Genomic DNA, 12648 nt, shown 5'->3' with positions numbered 1-12648 from the left:
CATTTCTTTTAAAAGTGTATGTACGGCCCGTATCGGGCTATATGAGGCATTGCAAACGATGGCTGGCAACATCAGACAAAAACTGACACGATTCAGATGCTATACGACCATATAGCCCTATACAAGCCGTATAAATAAAATGGTGTGGGAAGATAATAGATGGTGTAGGAGGATCCCTTGCCTTATCGAAATTTCTATTTATTTGGATACCAAATATTCATCACTTATCAACTACTTTCTATTTTCAATTATAAGAGCTAGGCCGTTATTAAAAAAACTCATTGACTCATTAATACTTCACTAACCAACAAAACAACTAGCAACACTAACAACTTCAAAGTAGTTAAGGATAGGAAAACCGTGTAAGCTAAATTCAAACTTAGATTTTGCTAGAGGGACTCAAAACACTTACTGTGTCACCCTTTGAATGTTTTTCAGGCATTGCTTGATTAATCTAAAAAATAAAGAGTTTAAAGATGACACGATTATTTAATGTGTTATATCATATGTTTAATTTAATGGCCCCATGCTTCGTGGATAACACTGCTAACTAGTAATGAACGTGTATGACCTATATTTTCAGTGAAGACGTGAAAAAAATTACAATGTTAGGAAACGAATCAAATTGATTATGAACACACTCATTTTGCATTTATAAGTACTATAGAGAATATAACATTTATAACTACACCATTATGGACTCCAATTGATGTTTAATAATAATAATAATTTCAATTATACTTTAGTTAGTGACAAATACAATAATTTGCTCTTTATTTTTCCCAAAGTGGAAACCAAGGCTCCCATATATGTACTTAAATATATAAATATTCTTGATTTAGTTTATTAAGTTCTATCAAGATATTTGATATGACGAACACCTTTTAGGAAATTCTAGTTGTTCTTGGGTCCCTCCATTCTCTTAATCTTTTTAAACTCAGGTGGTTTTAAAGAATAAAAACTATTAAAAAGTAAACAAATGAATAAAAAAAGGTGGTTGCATGAATATATAATTAATTCTTTTTTTAAAAAAAAGGTGAGTGATGACTCTTCTTTTCAAGAATAGCCAAACAATAAATACTTGTGACAAGACTAACGATGTTTTATGTATACCGTATACATAACATTCGCTATTTATAGTACATCATGATCGATCGCTAATATAATCCATTATTCAAGCTTTAGAGCAAAACCTGACTCCGATGTTGTTTTAGGTAAGTTAATACGTTAACGGATTAATTGTATTCTTGAGTTTCTCTCTACAAATGTCTTCTATTAGTATAGAAGTCAAAGTTAAAAATCTATCACGAATAAAGAAAGTATAACTTAATCTTGGGTTCAAAATTTTTACCCTTAAAATATATCTTTCAATTAGTGGTTTGGATCAAAGAACATTCATTTCAAACCCCAAAAAGCCACGTACTCACATGTCACGTAAGTCGTAAGATGAATTTTAAACATCCGCAGCATTCATTTCTCCTTAACCTAGACACATTCAAATATCATTTTTATTTCCACATCATCACATATACTTACACTTACTTTTTTATAAACTAAATTATTTTTTCTAATAATTTATTTTTGTTTAAATTTTGTATTATTAAAATAATAGAACTGCAATTTACAAACCCCTAATATTTATATATATCATCACTTAAATAATGTAATATATATTTATAGTTTATGAGTGTAAAAATTAAAATAGATACGCTTAAAAATTAAAATTATATAATCTTAAAAACTGACATGACCTTAACTTTAGATTTAATATATATAGGCTTAAATAATAATAATAATAATAATAATAGATCATACATGCTCTACCAAATCAGCTCTTAGCATATATCATGCTTCATCTTATGAACTTAACAATGTATGCTTAATTCAAAGAATGTTTTGGGTCCAAAGATAGGTGGTTTTACATCATGATCACGCGATCAATTAGTTATAGCATGTCTTTTATCTTGTATGATCATACTAAGCAACCCTTTCTTGTGAACTAATGACACCTTTGAAATGCCTTCTCTTCTCGCTTTGTGGAAATGTTAAACTCTTAAGTATCATGACCCATTCAAGATATATTCGATTCGCAAGATAGTATCCAATGATATGTATATATACCTTTGTGTTTTCCCTTTGAACGTCTTGAACTTTTGGTGTTAGTCATGGTGAGTATTGAAAAAAAAAACCCAACTACGATACTAGCTATAGTGGTGTTCAATAAGTTGTGTCGATGATAGTGACGGGGTGGCAACACCGATTAATAGGTAGTGGTAGCGATGATATATTCCGTTTCTTTCATGATTGTTTTGCCAACCCAATGCATCATAATATTTTTTTATAGATTCCGGTTACTTAAAAATCATATTGCTTTAACAAATTTATTTCAAAGCGAGTTTTTTTTTTCAAATTCTGATTCTTTTAATCTATTCTTATTCATTAAAAAGTTGCACAAAAACTAGAGCTCGGCCTTAAGCTGGTTTATTTGTTTTTTACGATACAAACTTTAGGTTTTTCATTTTCTAGAACAACAAATATCATTAAAAACTACAACTAGCAAGACATAAAATACATTGCAAATTATAACAACAAAATATCAAAATTATACCATGAAATCCAATTCAAAAAACTCATTTAGTTATATGCAAGTAATGCTACATGTTGGTTAACCTAAGCGGGGACCATTTTATTTGATTTAGTGACATAATAATAAAGCATATATAATGATGATTAGAGGGGATACACTTTGCTTTCTTATGGAAAACAAAAAGTATTCCCATTATTAGTAGGCATATTTCACAAATATTATAATCACCACACAAGAATCTTCCTATATACATTTATCTATATACAATTCAATGTTGGGGAAAGATCTTGGAAGTGGGAATAATAGAACAAGTTTATTATTCTTTGTCTATAAAAACATAGATTTTTTAAACAAACTAAAGTCAAAGTTATAAAATAATGGTTAAAAGTACTATACTATAAACAACAAATCATAACCTAAGATTTTTAGAATTTTAGGTGAGTGGTTTCTCACTTTATAGTTTATAGCAATTTAAAACATTATGATTCTATTTATGGAAGTTACTTATAACGTACCAAAGTAAGAGCATCTAGAGGATTGATGTTTAGTCTCTCTCTTTATGTTGGCATTTGCAAAAAAACTCTTAATGGATGAACATTATCTCCTTACCTCCCCCCCCCCCCCCCAATAATCAGTCTCGTTCTCCATATGATTTTTTTGAACAACTTGAGTTACACGTTTTTTTTGTCACATACATGATTTGAACCTTCATCGCACAAAAAGACAAAGATTTATTCAGTATCTTGATACCGCCAAAATCCTTGTTTTTAGCGTTGAATACTCATCTTCCCATCATAAGCAGTCTCTTTATCCATATGATTATTTAAACAACTTAAATTACACAGTTTTTTTGTCACACACATGATTTGAACATTCATCACACAGAAAAACAAAACTTTATTTAATATCTTGGTATCGTTAACCTAAATATCACAACCAAAGTTCTTGTTTTTACTGTTGAATAGTATATGAAACTCGTTACTTTGAGCACTCTTGTGTATTAAGATAGTAGTACGTAGAAGACAACATATAGCGTTGAATAGTATACAAAACCCGTAAGTATGAAAAAGCCTAAGATGACGACATGTCGTCGCTGTACAGGTCAACCTATGCCGACGACTTTGTGTCATTGCTAGTTCCTTGTTGCCCATAGGCTCAATCTTTGCTTATAGGGTATGATATGACATGACTATAAATAAAGTACATCTAAGATACACACGATACGTAACTTAATGGTTCGGTTGATAGAATCCATCAAGCTAGTAGATTTGGAAAGGCATTAGTACGTTACTAAATATAAACATGTTGATCATTAATCATTAGTGATATATAGCATGTGATAATTAATATAGTGCAGTTCATTTAACCACATTCTGTCGTTTCATTTGGATGGATTTGTCTCATCAAACTATACCAACTTATTTGATTAGGATATAACCAACGAATTTTGGTCGAGTTTTTTTTGTTGGTTTCTTTGTATATGTTACATCATTAAACCTTGTTTTGCGCTATTCTTGCACCACGTTAAAAAAAAAGAAAAAAAAATCTTGCACCACGAAGGATATAATGTTGCTCATTAATGTAAGTTTACACGTTTTCATACAAAAAGTTGCCCCCCCCCCCCTCATGCACTTTTGTCCAAGTTTCGCTACTGATAACATGGGAGTCGAAATTGTTTGCATTCGGGTTTTTATATTGTTGTTTTATAGTTCATTTATCGCCTACAATAATCGTCAAGCAAAGGATGGGGTATATATTCTTATGCCACTTGATAAACATTAATATATATATAGGGATGTGTTGTAATAAAAAGAAATAGTTTTTAGAAAGCGTAATAAATCTAAGCCCTTGGATTTATGATCTAGTGGTTGAGATTGATAGTTTTTAAAATACCAAATAGTTTCCTAGGATATAGGATTTAGGCTAAATAGTTTCCTAACTCAAAATTTTATGTTAATCATACTCTTCCTACAAAACTATGTCTTTTTATTTTAACCCTTTTCTATATAACACATACACGCACACTAAAGTATTCTATATAGTTTTAAAAATAGGACACTCAATAAAATATGACAAAAATAAATTACATTGGTTTGTTGGTAAAAACACTTGATTAAAATTTGAAGTGACATATATGAATAGTTGTAATAAGGTTAATATATCATTCGTGTTATAAGGGCACCAACATCATATCGATGGGTGGCACCATCTCTCCTAGCCGACGGGTCCAAGCCAAAATCGTCATTGTACGACCTGTCTTTCAATCCCACTCCATTTCTCGCATTCCCCTACCCACGCCCGTGAAAATAAATTTATGCCATCTCTCTTCTCGTCAAATTATCTGTCTATCTATTCTATAGTTGCAAAGACGTTTGTCTACAAACGTCTAGGCTCCACACATGACCAAAGACGTTTACGTACGTTTAGGTTAAAGATGCTCAAAGAAACACAAATTTCTTGTCATAAAATACTTAAAAACGTATTTAAATTTCATCACATTTTGTAGTAATGTGTTCTACCCCACCATCCCTATAGACGTACACATATATATTAGAGAAAAAATAACCTAGTATTATTAAAGTTTTAGTATAAAAGTGTTACCAGAATTAGAAGATTGTATTCCATAATTAGAAGATCGTATTCATTAGGGTTTTCATTATTCTACAATATATATACACACATATAAAATGCATGCGTGTATAGTCTATACCTGCATCAAAGCACCTCTCTCCATTGGTAAACTCCTCCTTTTAGATATTTCTTACTAAAACATATTCTTTTCACCCTCAATCTTTATATTTATCAAAGAAAAATAGCTAAAATTTATACTTTCGCATGAATTGTTAGCCAGTTAATGGAGGAACTTGCAAAGAGAGTACACGATCAAGATTTCCGGCCTCGAATGGCAACCAAAACGGTTTTAGAAGACTCCCTTGCAAACCCCGTATGGGTGCAAGGCCCTGTCATTGTTGGAGCGGGCCCTTCAGGGCTCGCTGCAGCTGCCTGTCTCAAGAGCCAAGGCATTCCCGCCTTGATTCTTGAGAAGGCCAGCTGTATAGCATCTTTATGGCAAATCAAAACATACGATCGATTACGTCTTCATCTTCCTAAACACTTTTGTCAACTCCCACTTATGCCTTTCCCTAAAGAGTTTCCAACTTACCCTACCAAGCAACAATTCTTAGCTTACCTTAAAGCCTATGCAAACAAGTTTGATTTGAAGCCGGTTTTTGGCACAACGGTTGTGAGTGCGGAATACGATAGAGTGTGTGGGTTTTGGAGGGTGAAAACAAACATGAATGAGTATGAATGTCCGTGGGTGATAGTGGCTACCGGAGAGAATGCCGAAGAAGTTGTACCGAAGATTGAAGGGATGAATGAGTTCAAGGGATCTATTATGCATACAAGTTCATACAAAAGTGGTGATCGTTTTGTAAACAAGAAGGTTTTGGTGGTTGGGTGTGGCAATTCTGGCATGGAGGTTTGCTTGGATCTATGTAACTACAATGCTTGCCCATCAGTTGTAGTTCGCGATTCGGTACGAATTTATGCTCTCTAATCTCATGTTCTTACACATCTTTGGATTTTAAAACATTGTAATAAAGTATTAGGGGTTGTAAAGGCAAAACCAATTCATCTTTGCATGAAGAACAGTGACATTATTTCTTTTTAAACTTGGTGAACAATATTGTGTTTCTTTCTTTTGACGTTGTGGGTTGAATCCCACTCATGTGCTATATTCTTAGGTTTAAGCCTGGATAAAGTACTACTAGGTGGATTAGGCCTCACATCATCAAACCCCCTAACAGTTTTCCAGAAGCGTTCATCGTTAAATAAAAAGATAATAATGGAAACGACAAAATTAAAACATTAATTCTATTTTTTAAACAAACAAAAATCTTAATGAAATTGATAAACCAAATAATAATAACTATAATAAATAATAAACTCTACTGAAAATTACAAACATATATGTGATCTTCTTGAAAGTAGTATTTGTAATAATCAATTCATATTTTGTGAATCTTGATCCTACACATCATTAATATAAGAAAGCAACTTTCATGCATATTTGTGAATATAAAAGAGCTTAAAGATTAAAAAGAATGAACAACTTTATTCCATTAAATTGGAAAGATTTATGTAATTTTTTTTTGTAACTAGCTCGGTTGTTTGGCTGTTCTTGCTCTAACGTCTTGTTAGGTGTCCGGTTGAATGAAAGTTGTCGTTAAAAAAATAAAAAAAATTAGACACGCTAAATTAGTAAAGAATCTTCATTAAATCTATAGAAATATGGGAAGTTCATGTTAACATATTTAGAAAAAGAACCTGTAAATTTGTGATAAAATTGCTCAAATATTATAAAGTTTTTAGTTCTCTTTCTGGCGAATCTAACCATAAACGTGTTTAATTTTGCCTTTCACTTTCTTGGATTTCGTTTGCATGCGTATTTCTACTTGCATTTGATAATATTCTCTCTTTCTTGTGCTTAAAAGATTCTACTTTATGCAAAATATATGAAATAATGCACCTTTTTAATATTGATCATGATTGACTTTGTAGTTGCATGTGTTGCCACAAGAGATGTTTGGTAGATCAACCTTTGGATTGTCCATGTGTTTGCTCAAATGGTTCCCCGTTCGAGTAGTGGACTGGTTCTTGCTACTAGCCTCTCGGTTATTGATTGGAGATACAGATAAACTCGGACTCACTAGACCTAAGCTTGGGCCGCTTGAGCTAAAGAACCTTACTGGCAAAACACCCGTGTTGGATGTTGGCACACTTGCAAAGATTAGAAGCGGAGACATCAAGGTTTTTCTTTCTCTTATTAAAATGCTAGTTTTTTATAACATGGTCGGCTTAACCTTTTTGAGAGCTTAAGCCGTCTGAATTCAAAGTTGTTTTCCTATAAACAAAATTTTGTACACGATTTCTAAAAGACATGAAATTACATAACGCCAATAGAAATTTTGAATGTGAATTGAATATAGCCATATAGGCATACCTTACAGATCCCCCCCCCCCCCCCAACAACACACACACACAAGCGTCAGTTTATTTTCTATACTGTCAAGCCGTCTCTGACAAATTTAATAAAAGTTGTCGTTTTCACCTTGTAATGTCGTTACTAAACGGAAAAAAATGAAACCTGATGTAGGTTTATCCAGGAATAAAGAGATTAGCATGCAATAATATTGTGGAGTTTGTAGATGGAAGACTTGAGAAATTTGATGCTATTATTTTAGCCACGGGTTATAGAAGTAATGTGACTACTTGGTTAAAGGTATGCTATAAATTCAACTTTAAGATTTGCTTATATACACAAGATTAAATAAGATTAAATTAAAAGCTAAAATTAGTGTACAAGTTTTGTACCAGAACTAAGCACACAAGAAAATTAATTAATTAACATAGAGCATGTTTGGGATTGAGTTTGAAAAGTGTTTATGGCTTTTCAAAAAGCCATTTTAAAAAGCCAGGATTTGGGGCTTTTCGAAAACTGCTTTTTAACCCTTTTAAAAAGCTAAAATAGAAGTTTTTTTTTGTGATTGTCAAACACCATTTAACTTATTGGCTTTTTGAAAAGCCATAAGCACTTTCCAAACTCAATCCCAAACATGCTCATAGTATAATTACACTATAATTACACTGGTACAAGGTTTTGATTTCTTCATGATTTTATTATAGGACACAAACTTATTCTCGGAAAAAGATGGGTTTCCCACAAAGCCATTCCCGGAAGGATGGAAAGGTGAGAATGGGCTATATGCTATCGGGTTCACAAAACGTGGCTTACTGGGTACATCAATGGACGCCCTTCGTATTGCAGAAGATATTGCACGTCAATGGAACATCGCAAAAGATATTGCACGTCAATGGAACATCGACATGAAGCCATTAAAGTCGTTACACCATCAATAGACGCTGTTCGTATTGCAGAAGATATATGTTTAATCAGATTTAATAGGAAATATGATTAATTAGCTTATTGTTAACAAAAAAAAATTGATTATTACAAGTTTTGAACCTATAACATATACTTTAGTAACAACGAATCCTACCATCACACCAATACATTAATTTGAGTTTACTATATATATAATGTTTTTTTTTATTTGGAGGCCTTAACTAAGTGTGGGCCTAAAGCTCTAACTTGTTTTCCTTGTCTCACGATCGAGCCACCTCTGGTTTGTGCATATATATATATATATATATATATATATATATATATATTTCTTTTTGGAAGGAAAAATTGTTATATAATTGATGTGAATATGTTATATGTTACTCCCTCCGTCCCGTTATAAGCGTCCTAATTTGATTTTTCTAGTCTTTCTTGTTTAACTTTGACCGACAATATTTTTGTTTGTGTTATATAATACTTGATGTAAAATATATGAATGGATTGGGTTTTAAACGTATTTTACGTTGATATAATCTTCATCAAGTATTATATGACACGAACAAAAATATTTACGGTCAACGTTACAAAAGAAAGACTTGAAAATTCAAACTAGGACACCTATATGACGGAGGGAGTATTTGTTATATGTTATATCCACAAGTGGAATTGCTCTTACGTAGTAAAGATTGTCACTTATGAAATAGGATATGAAATTAAATGAAACTGAGTTGAAAGTATTGACGGGTGAGAATTGATAATAATATCACAAGTGTGGTACTATTTGTGTAAGTACAATATTGTGGAAATTTCGATAGGATGAATGTTGGAGCTTTCAAATCTTTATCATACCCTTATGTCATGTATCTATTGATCCTATGACTTAAGGTACCTAAATTATCATCCACATGACTTCTCTCCTTTGGCTGAGTTATCAGTACCCGATAATAATTCAAAAGATAGGGCGGGTGCACATCATTTTGCTTAGGGACCATTGTAATCGTGCCAAACCTTCAAAGTTCAAACAACGATGCTATGGTAAGCACTTGATTCCCCTCCAGGAGAGGTATCGCCTTCGAATCTTTCTTACACTAGTTTTCTATGTAATTTCTTGAAAGCTACCTGCCCGGTGCAAGTTGCAATTTACCTGACCTCACTAGCTAGGAGAGCTAGTATTGGAGGGATCCATGAGTTTAATAGTAACAAGTACGCAAATTTGTAATCTTGTCAGCTTCGATCAAAAAATGATTATAACGCATCAAAACTCAACATTTGTAACATTTTGGTCGTAAGGGAGTAACCTAATAAGTCATTACACCCGAATTGAAAGATAACTAGAAATGTTGAGTATTTTAAAAAGTAGTTTGTGACCTAATTAGCATGCCAATAATTGCTACAAAAGATCAATTTTTTTACAAGTGTTAGGAAGTACCTCTTAATTTCTGGATGAATAAATTTCAAGCATAAAGGAAATAAGTCTCTAAATTTCAAGCACTGTACTTCTAGTGTCTCATCATGACCAACAACTCATTTTTGGTCGCTTGTGAAGCCAAATTGGTCGCTAAATCGCCTTTTGACGTCGATCAAATTGTCATTTTCTTAAAGGTACTAGGTATTGCAAAGCCTCTTTTGATAGTACCACTTGCGAACGACGTTTATGTTGAGTGTTCTAGGAAACAATAAGAGGATCCGAAACTTATAGCAAGGTCTATATTCCAGTATTGCAACTCTATATTTATTGATATCCAAATTTAACAAGGTATTCAAACTAGCATATCATATTAACAGTTGAAATAAATCCATAAAAGTTTATTCAACTGTTACGATATGCTAGTATCGTAACAGTTGGAATAAATCTTTTTCAGCTCTTACGAGTAATCAACTCAGTCACATATAGTTGTCTTAAGCTAGTTTATTTCACATGTACTGTCTAATGCCTATATAAGAGGTAACATTATTGACTAATAAAATGCAAGCTTACCAGAAAATTTTCTAACACACCGAATGTCCTAAATACTAAACCAAGTCCACCAGGGGACACGAACCCTCGACCTCCAAGTGAGAGAGCACATTATAACTTAAAAAAAGTATCAATATTATCGTGTCGTCTCCATTAACATAAGTTGCATCCATTAAACACTTAATTGGTTCGATTAATGCATACGAGTTAGTGAAGGTGAGACTCAATATAACCTAATCAAAAGGAAACTAGCTAGCTTAAATGATGAGAAGTATTGGACCACTTTGATCATATAATCCCAAGGAGTGGGTAGTGTGGGGTGGGTAGTGTTCTAATTTACCAGGGTGCACCACAACTCTCTATCATTTGAATAAGAGGTGTTTATATATATCAATGATTGGGTTAGGCCCTACTCCAATTTAAGACAAAGGCTACTAGTTATGTAATGACAAATGGATGGATGAATTGTCAATGTAGCATGCAAGCCAAAGATAGAATATCGTAATCGAGCTTTTAAAGAATATCGCGATCGATCATTTCAAGAAAGAATAAAAGAATTTAGATTGAGTTGAACAGGTGAACGTGAATGTGAATGTTTTATGTCATGATTTAATTTGACATTAATAATAGTAGGCTAAGGATTTGAAGTTAGGAGAAGATATGAAAGAGTGTGATGGTGATGTAAATAAGTGATTGAATTGAGTAGAAGATGACTTTGAATGTATGATATTGTTTAGGGTTTTCAAACATATCAGAAAGAATTTTGATATGATGTGTGGACTTTATCAAACTTGAGATAGAATATGAATAGTGAAGTAATTCTAAATAACGGAAAGTTGTGTGTATGCACGCGCATGTGTAATTTTGTGTAAAATGACGTTTTAATTTTTAAATACTTCTACAATGTCACATTTAAGACACAATGTCAAGAAGGGGTAAAGAGGTGGCACCCAAGAGGACCAAAGGTTTAGAAGCGACATGAATGTATGAAAGTTGCATCAAACATTTGCAATTCGGTCCATTACTATTATGATATTATACGTACAAGCTTGTACCGGCGGGCCAAAAGTGTTACAATGGTGCATCTGACGTTTTATGTTTGATTCACTATCTTAACAAGTTTGCATTTTGTATATTAGCTTTGAACTTTTCATACACATATGTAAGAGTACATCTAATAAATACTATATTATGTCTAATCTATTGAATGGTGTGTCTAAGTTCTTCAATTTGGATTAATGTTGTAATTAAATTTGACACAAATGCATATAAAAGTGTGTTTGCCTATAATAGTGCGTCTAATTCATTAAAAACATGCGTTAACATATTATAAAGAGAGATGTAACTTGTTTTTCTTATTGAGTGTTGTATTTGGTTTTTGTAGCAAATAATAACAAAAGTAAACAATTGTACGTGACTCGTTCAACGTTAGATCCTGTCACTTGTTTTCCTACGATCAAGAAACGTCTCACGAGATCAAGGTAATATACATATTAATTCTCTAGGCTAGTTGTTATTGCTTGAGAAGGCAGTGGTACAAGCACAATATATGAAATGGCCATCTCCACTTTGGTGGGATGGTAAAGGCTTAGGCCTTTGGGTGTGAGGTCCAGGGTTCGATCCCTGGCAATGGCGGTTTATTGTAAATAGTAGGAGGCAAGCTTAAACATTCAAAAAAAAAAAAAAAACAATATATGAAATGGTCCATAGGCATGTGACATTCACAAGGACGTCATAAATTACCCATACCTATTTCACGATATGTGTATCATATTCAAGAATGTATATAGTTTTCAAACATCATGAAAAATATATTCGTTACAATGACAATATTTATATCGCTTTCTCAAATCATTGAGTATCTTTATTCTTGAAACAATTCCCTATCAATTATAAGCAGGCCCGACCAGACCCTATACAGGGCTCGGCCACCGTCTCATATCCATTTTCAACAGGGCCTAAAATCTTTAAAAATATATGTTTTTATAATGGTCTAGGTTTATATATTAAGAGCTTGAAATTTTTCAGAAGTCCAGATATAATAAAAAATATAATGGGTTTAGGCATTTTAAGCTCTAATAGATTAGTGATAAACTGAGCCTAATAGTTTGTTTAGTTGATAAATTGGGCCTAAGTCCGACCGGCTGCTCTAATTAATTGATAAATGATCGTAATCGGGAATTCAAGAGTCATAGGTAG

The 12648-nt window shown here is 32.6% G+C and overlaps 1 protein-coding gene across 1 annotated transcript; it reads left to right on the top strand.

Moving 5' to 3' along the window:
- The first annotated feature begins 5452 nt into the window (after nucleotides 1-5452).
- LOC143567562 (indole-3-pyruvate monooxygenase YUCCA2-like) lies at nucleotides 5453-7987 on the top strand. Its single transcript, XM_077053954.1, has 3 exons — nucleotides 5453-6125; nucleotides 7151-7399; nucleotides 7746-7987. Exons 1-3 carry the CDS (start codon nucleotides 5490-5492, stop codon nucleotides 7917-7919), a joined length of 1059 nt encoding a protein of 352 aa, XP_076910069.1. The 5' UTR covers nucleotides 5453-5489; the 3' UTR covers nucleotides 7920-7987.
- The last annotated feature ends 4661 nt before the right edge of the window (nucleotides 7988-12648 follow it).

The sequence above is a fragment of the Bidens hawaiensis genome, unplaced genomic scaffold (assembly GCF_021521415.1).
Source record: "Bidens hawaiensis isolate Kalapana, Puna unplaced genomic scaffold, B.hawaiensis_p1.1 tig00023428_1, whole genome shotgun sequence".
NCBI classification, from domain to species: domain Eukaryota; kingdom Viridiplantae; phylum Streptophyta; class Magnoliopsida; order Asterales; family Asteraceae; genus Bidens; species Bidens hawaiensis.
This window is presented reverse-complemented; position numbering and strand designations above follow the sequence as displayed.

Coding starts and splice junctions, on each gene's coding strand:
- LOC143567562 (XM_077053954.1), top strand. CDS start 5,490: ATGGCAACCAAAACGGTTTTAGAAGACTCCCTTGCAAACCCCGTATGG. Junction 6,126..7,150: donor CAGTTGTAGTTCGCGATTCG/GTACGAATTTAT, acceptor TTGACTTTGTAG/TTGCATGTGTTGCCACAAGA. Junction 7,400..7,745: donor TTAGAAGCGGAGACATCAAG/GTTTTTCTTTCT, acceptor AACCTGATGTAG/GTTTATCCAGGAATAAAGAG.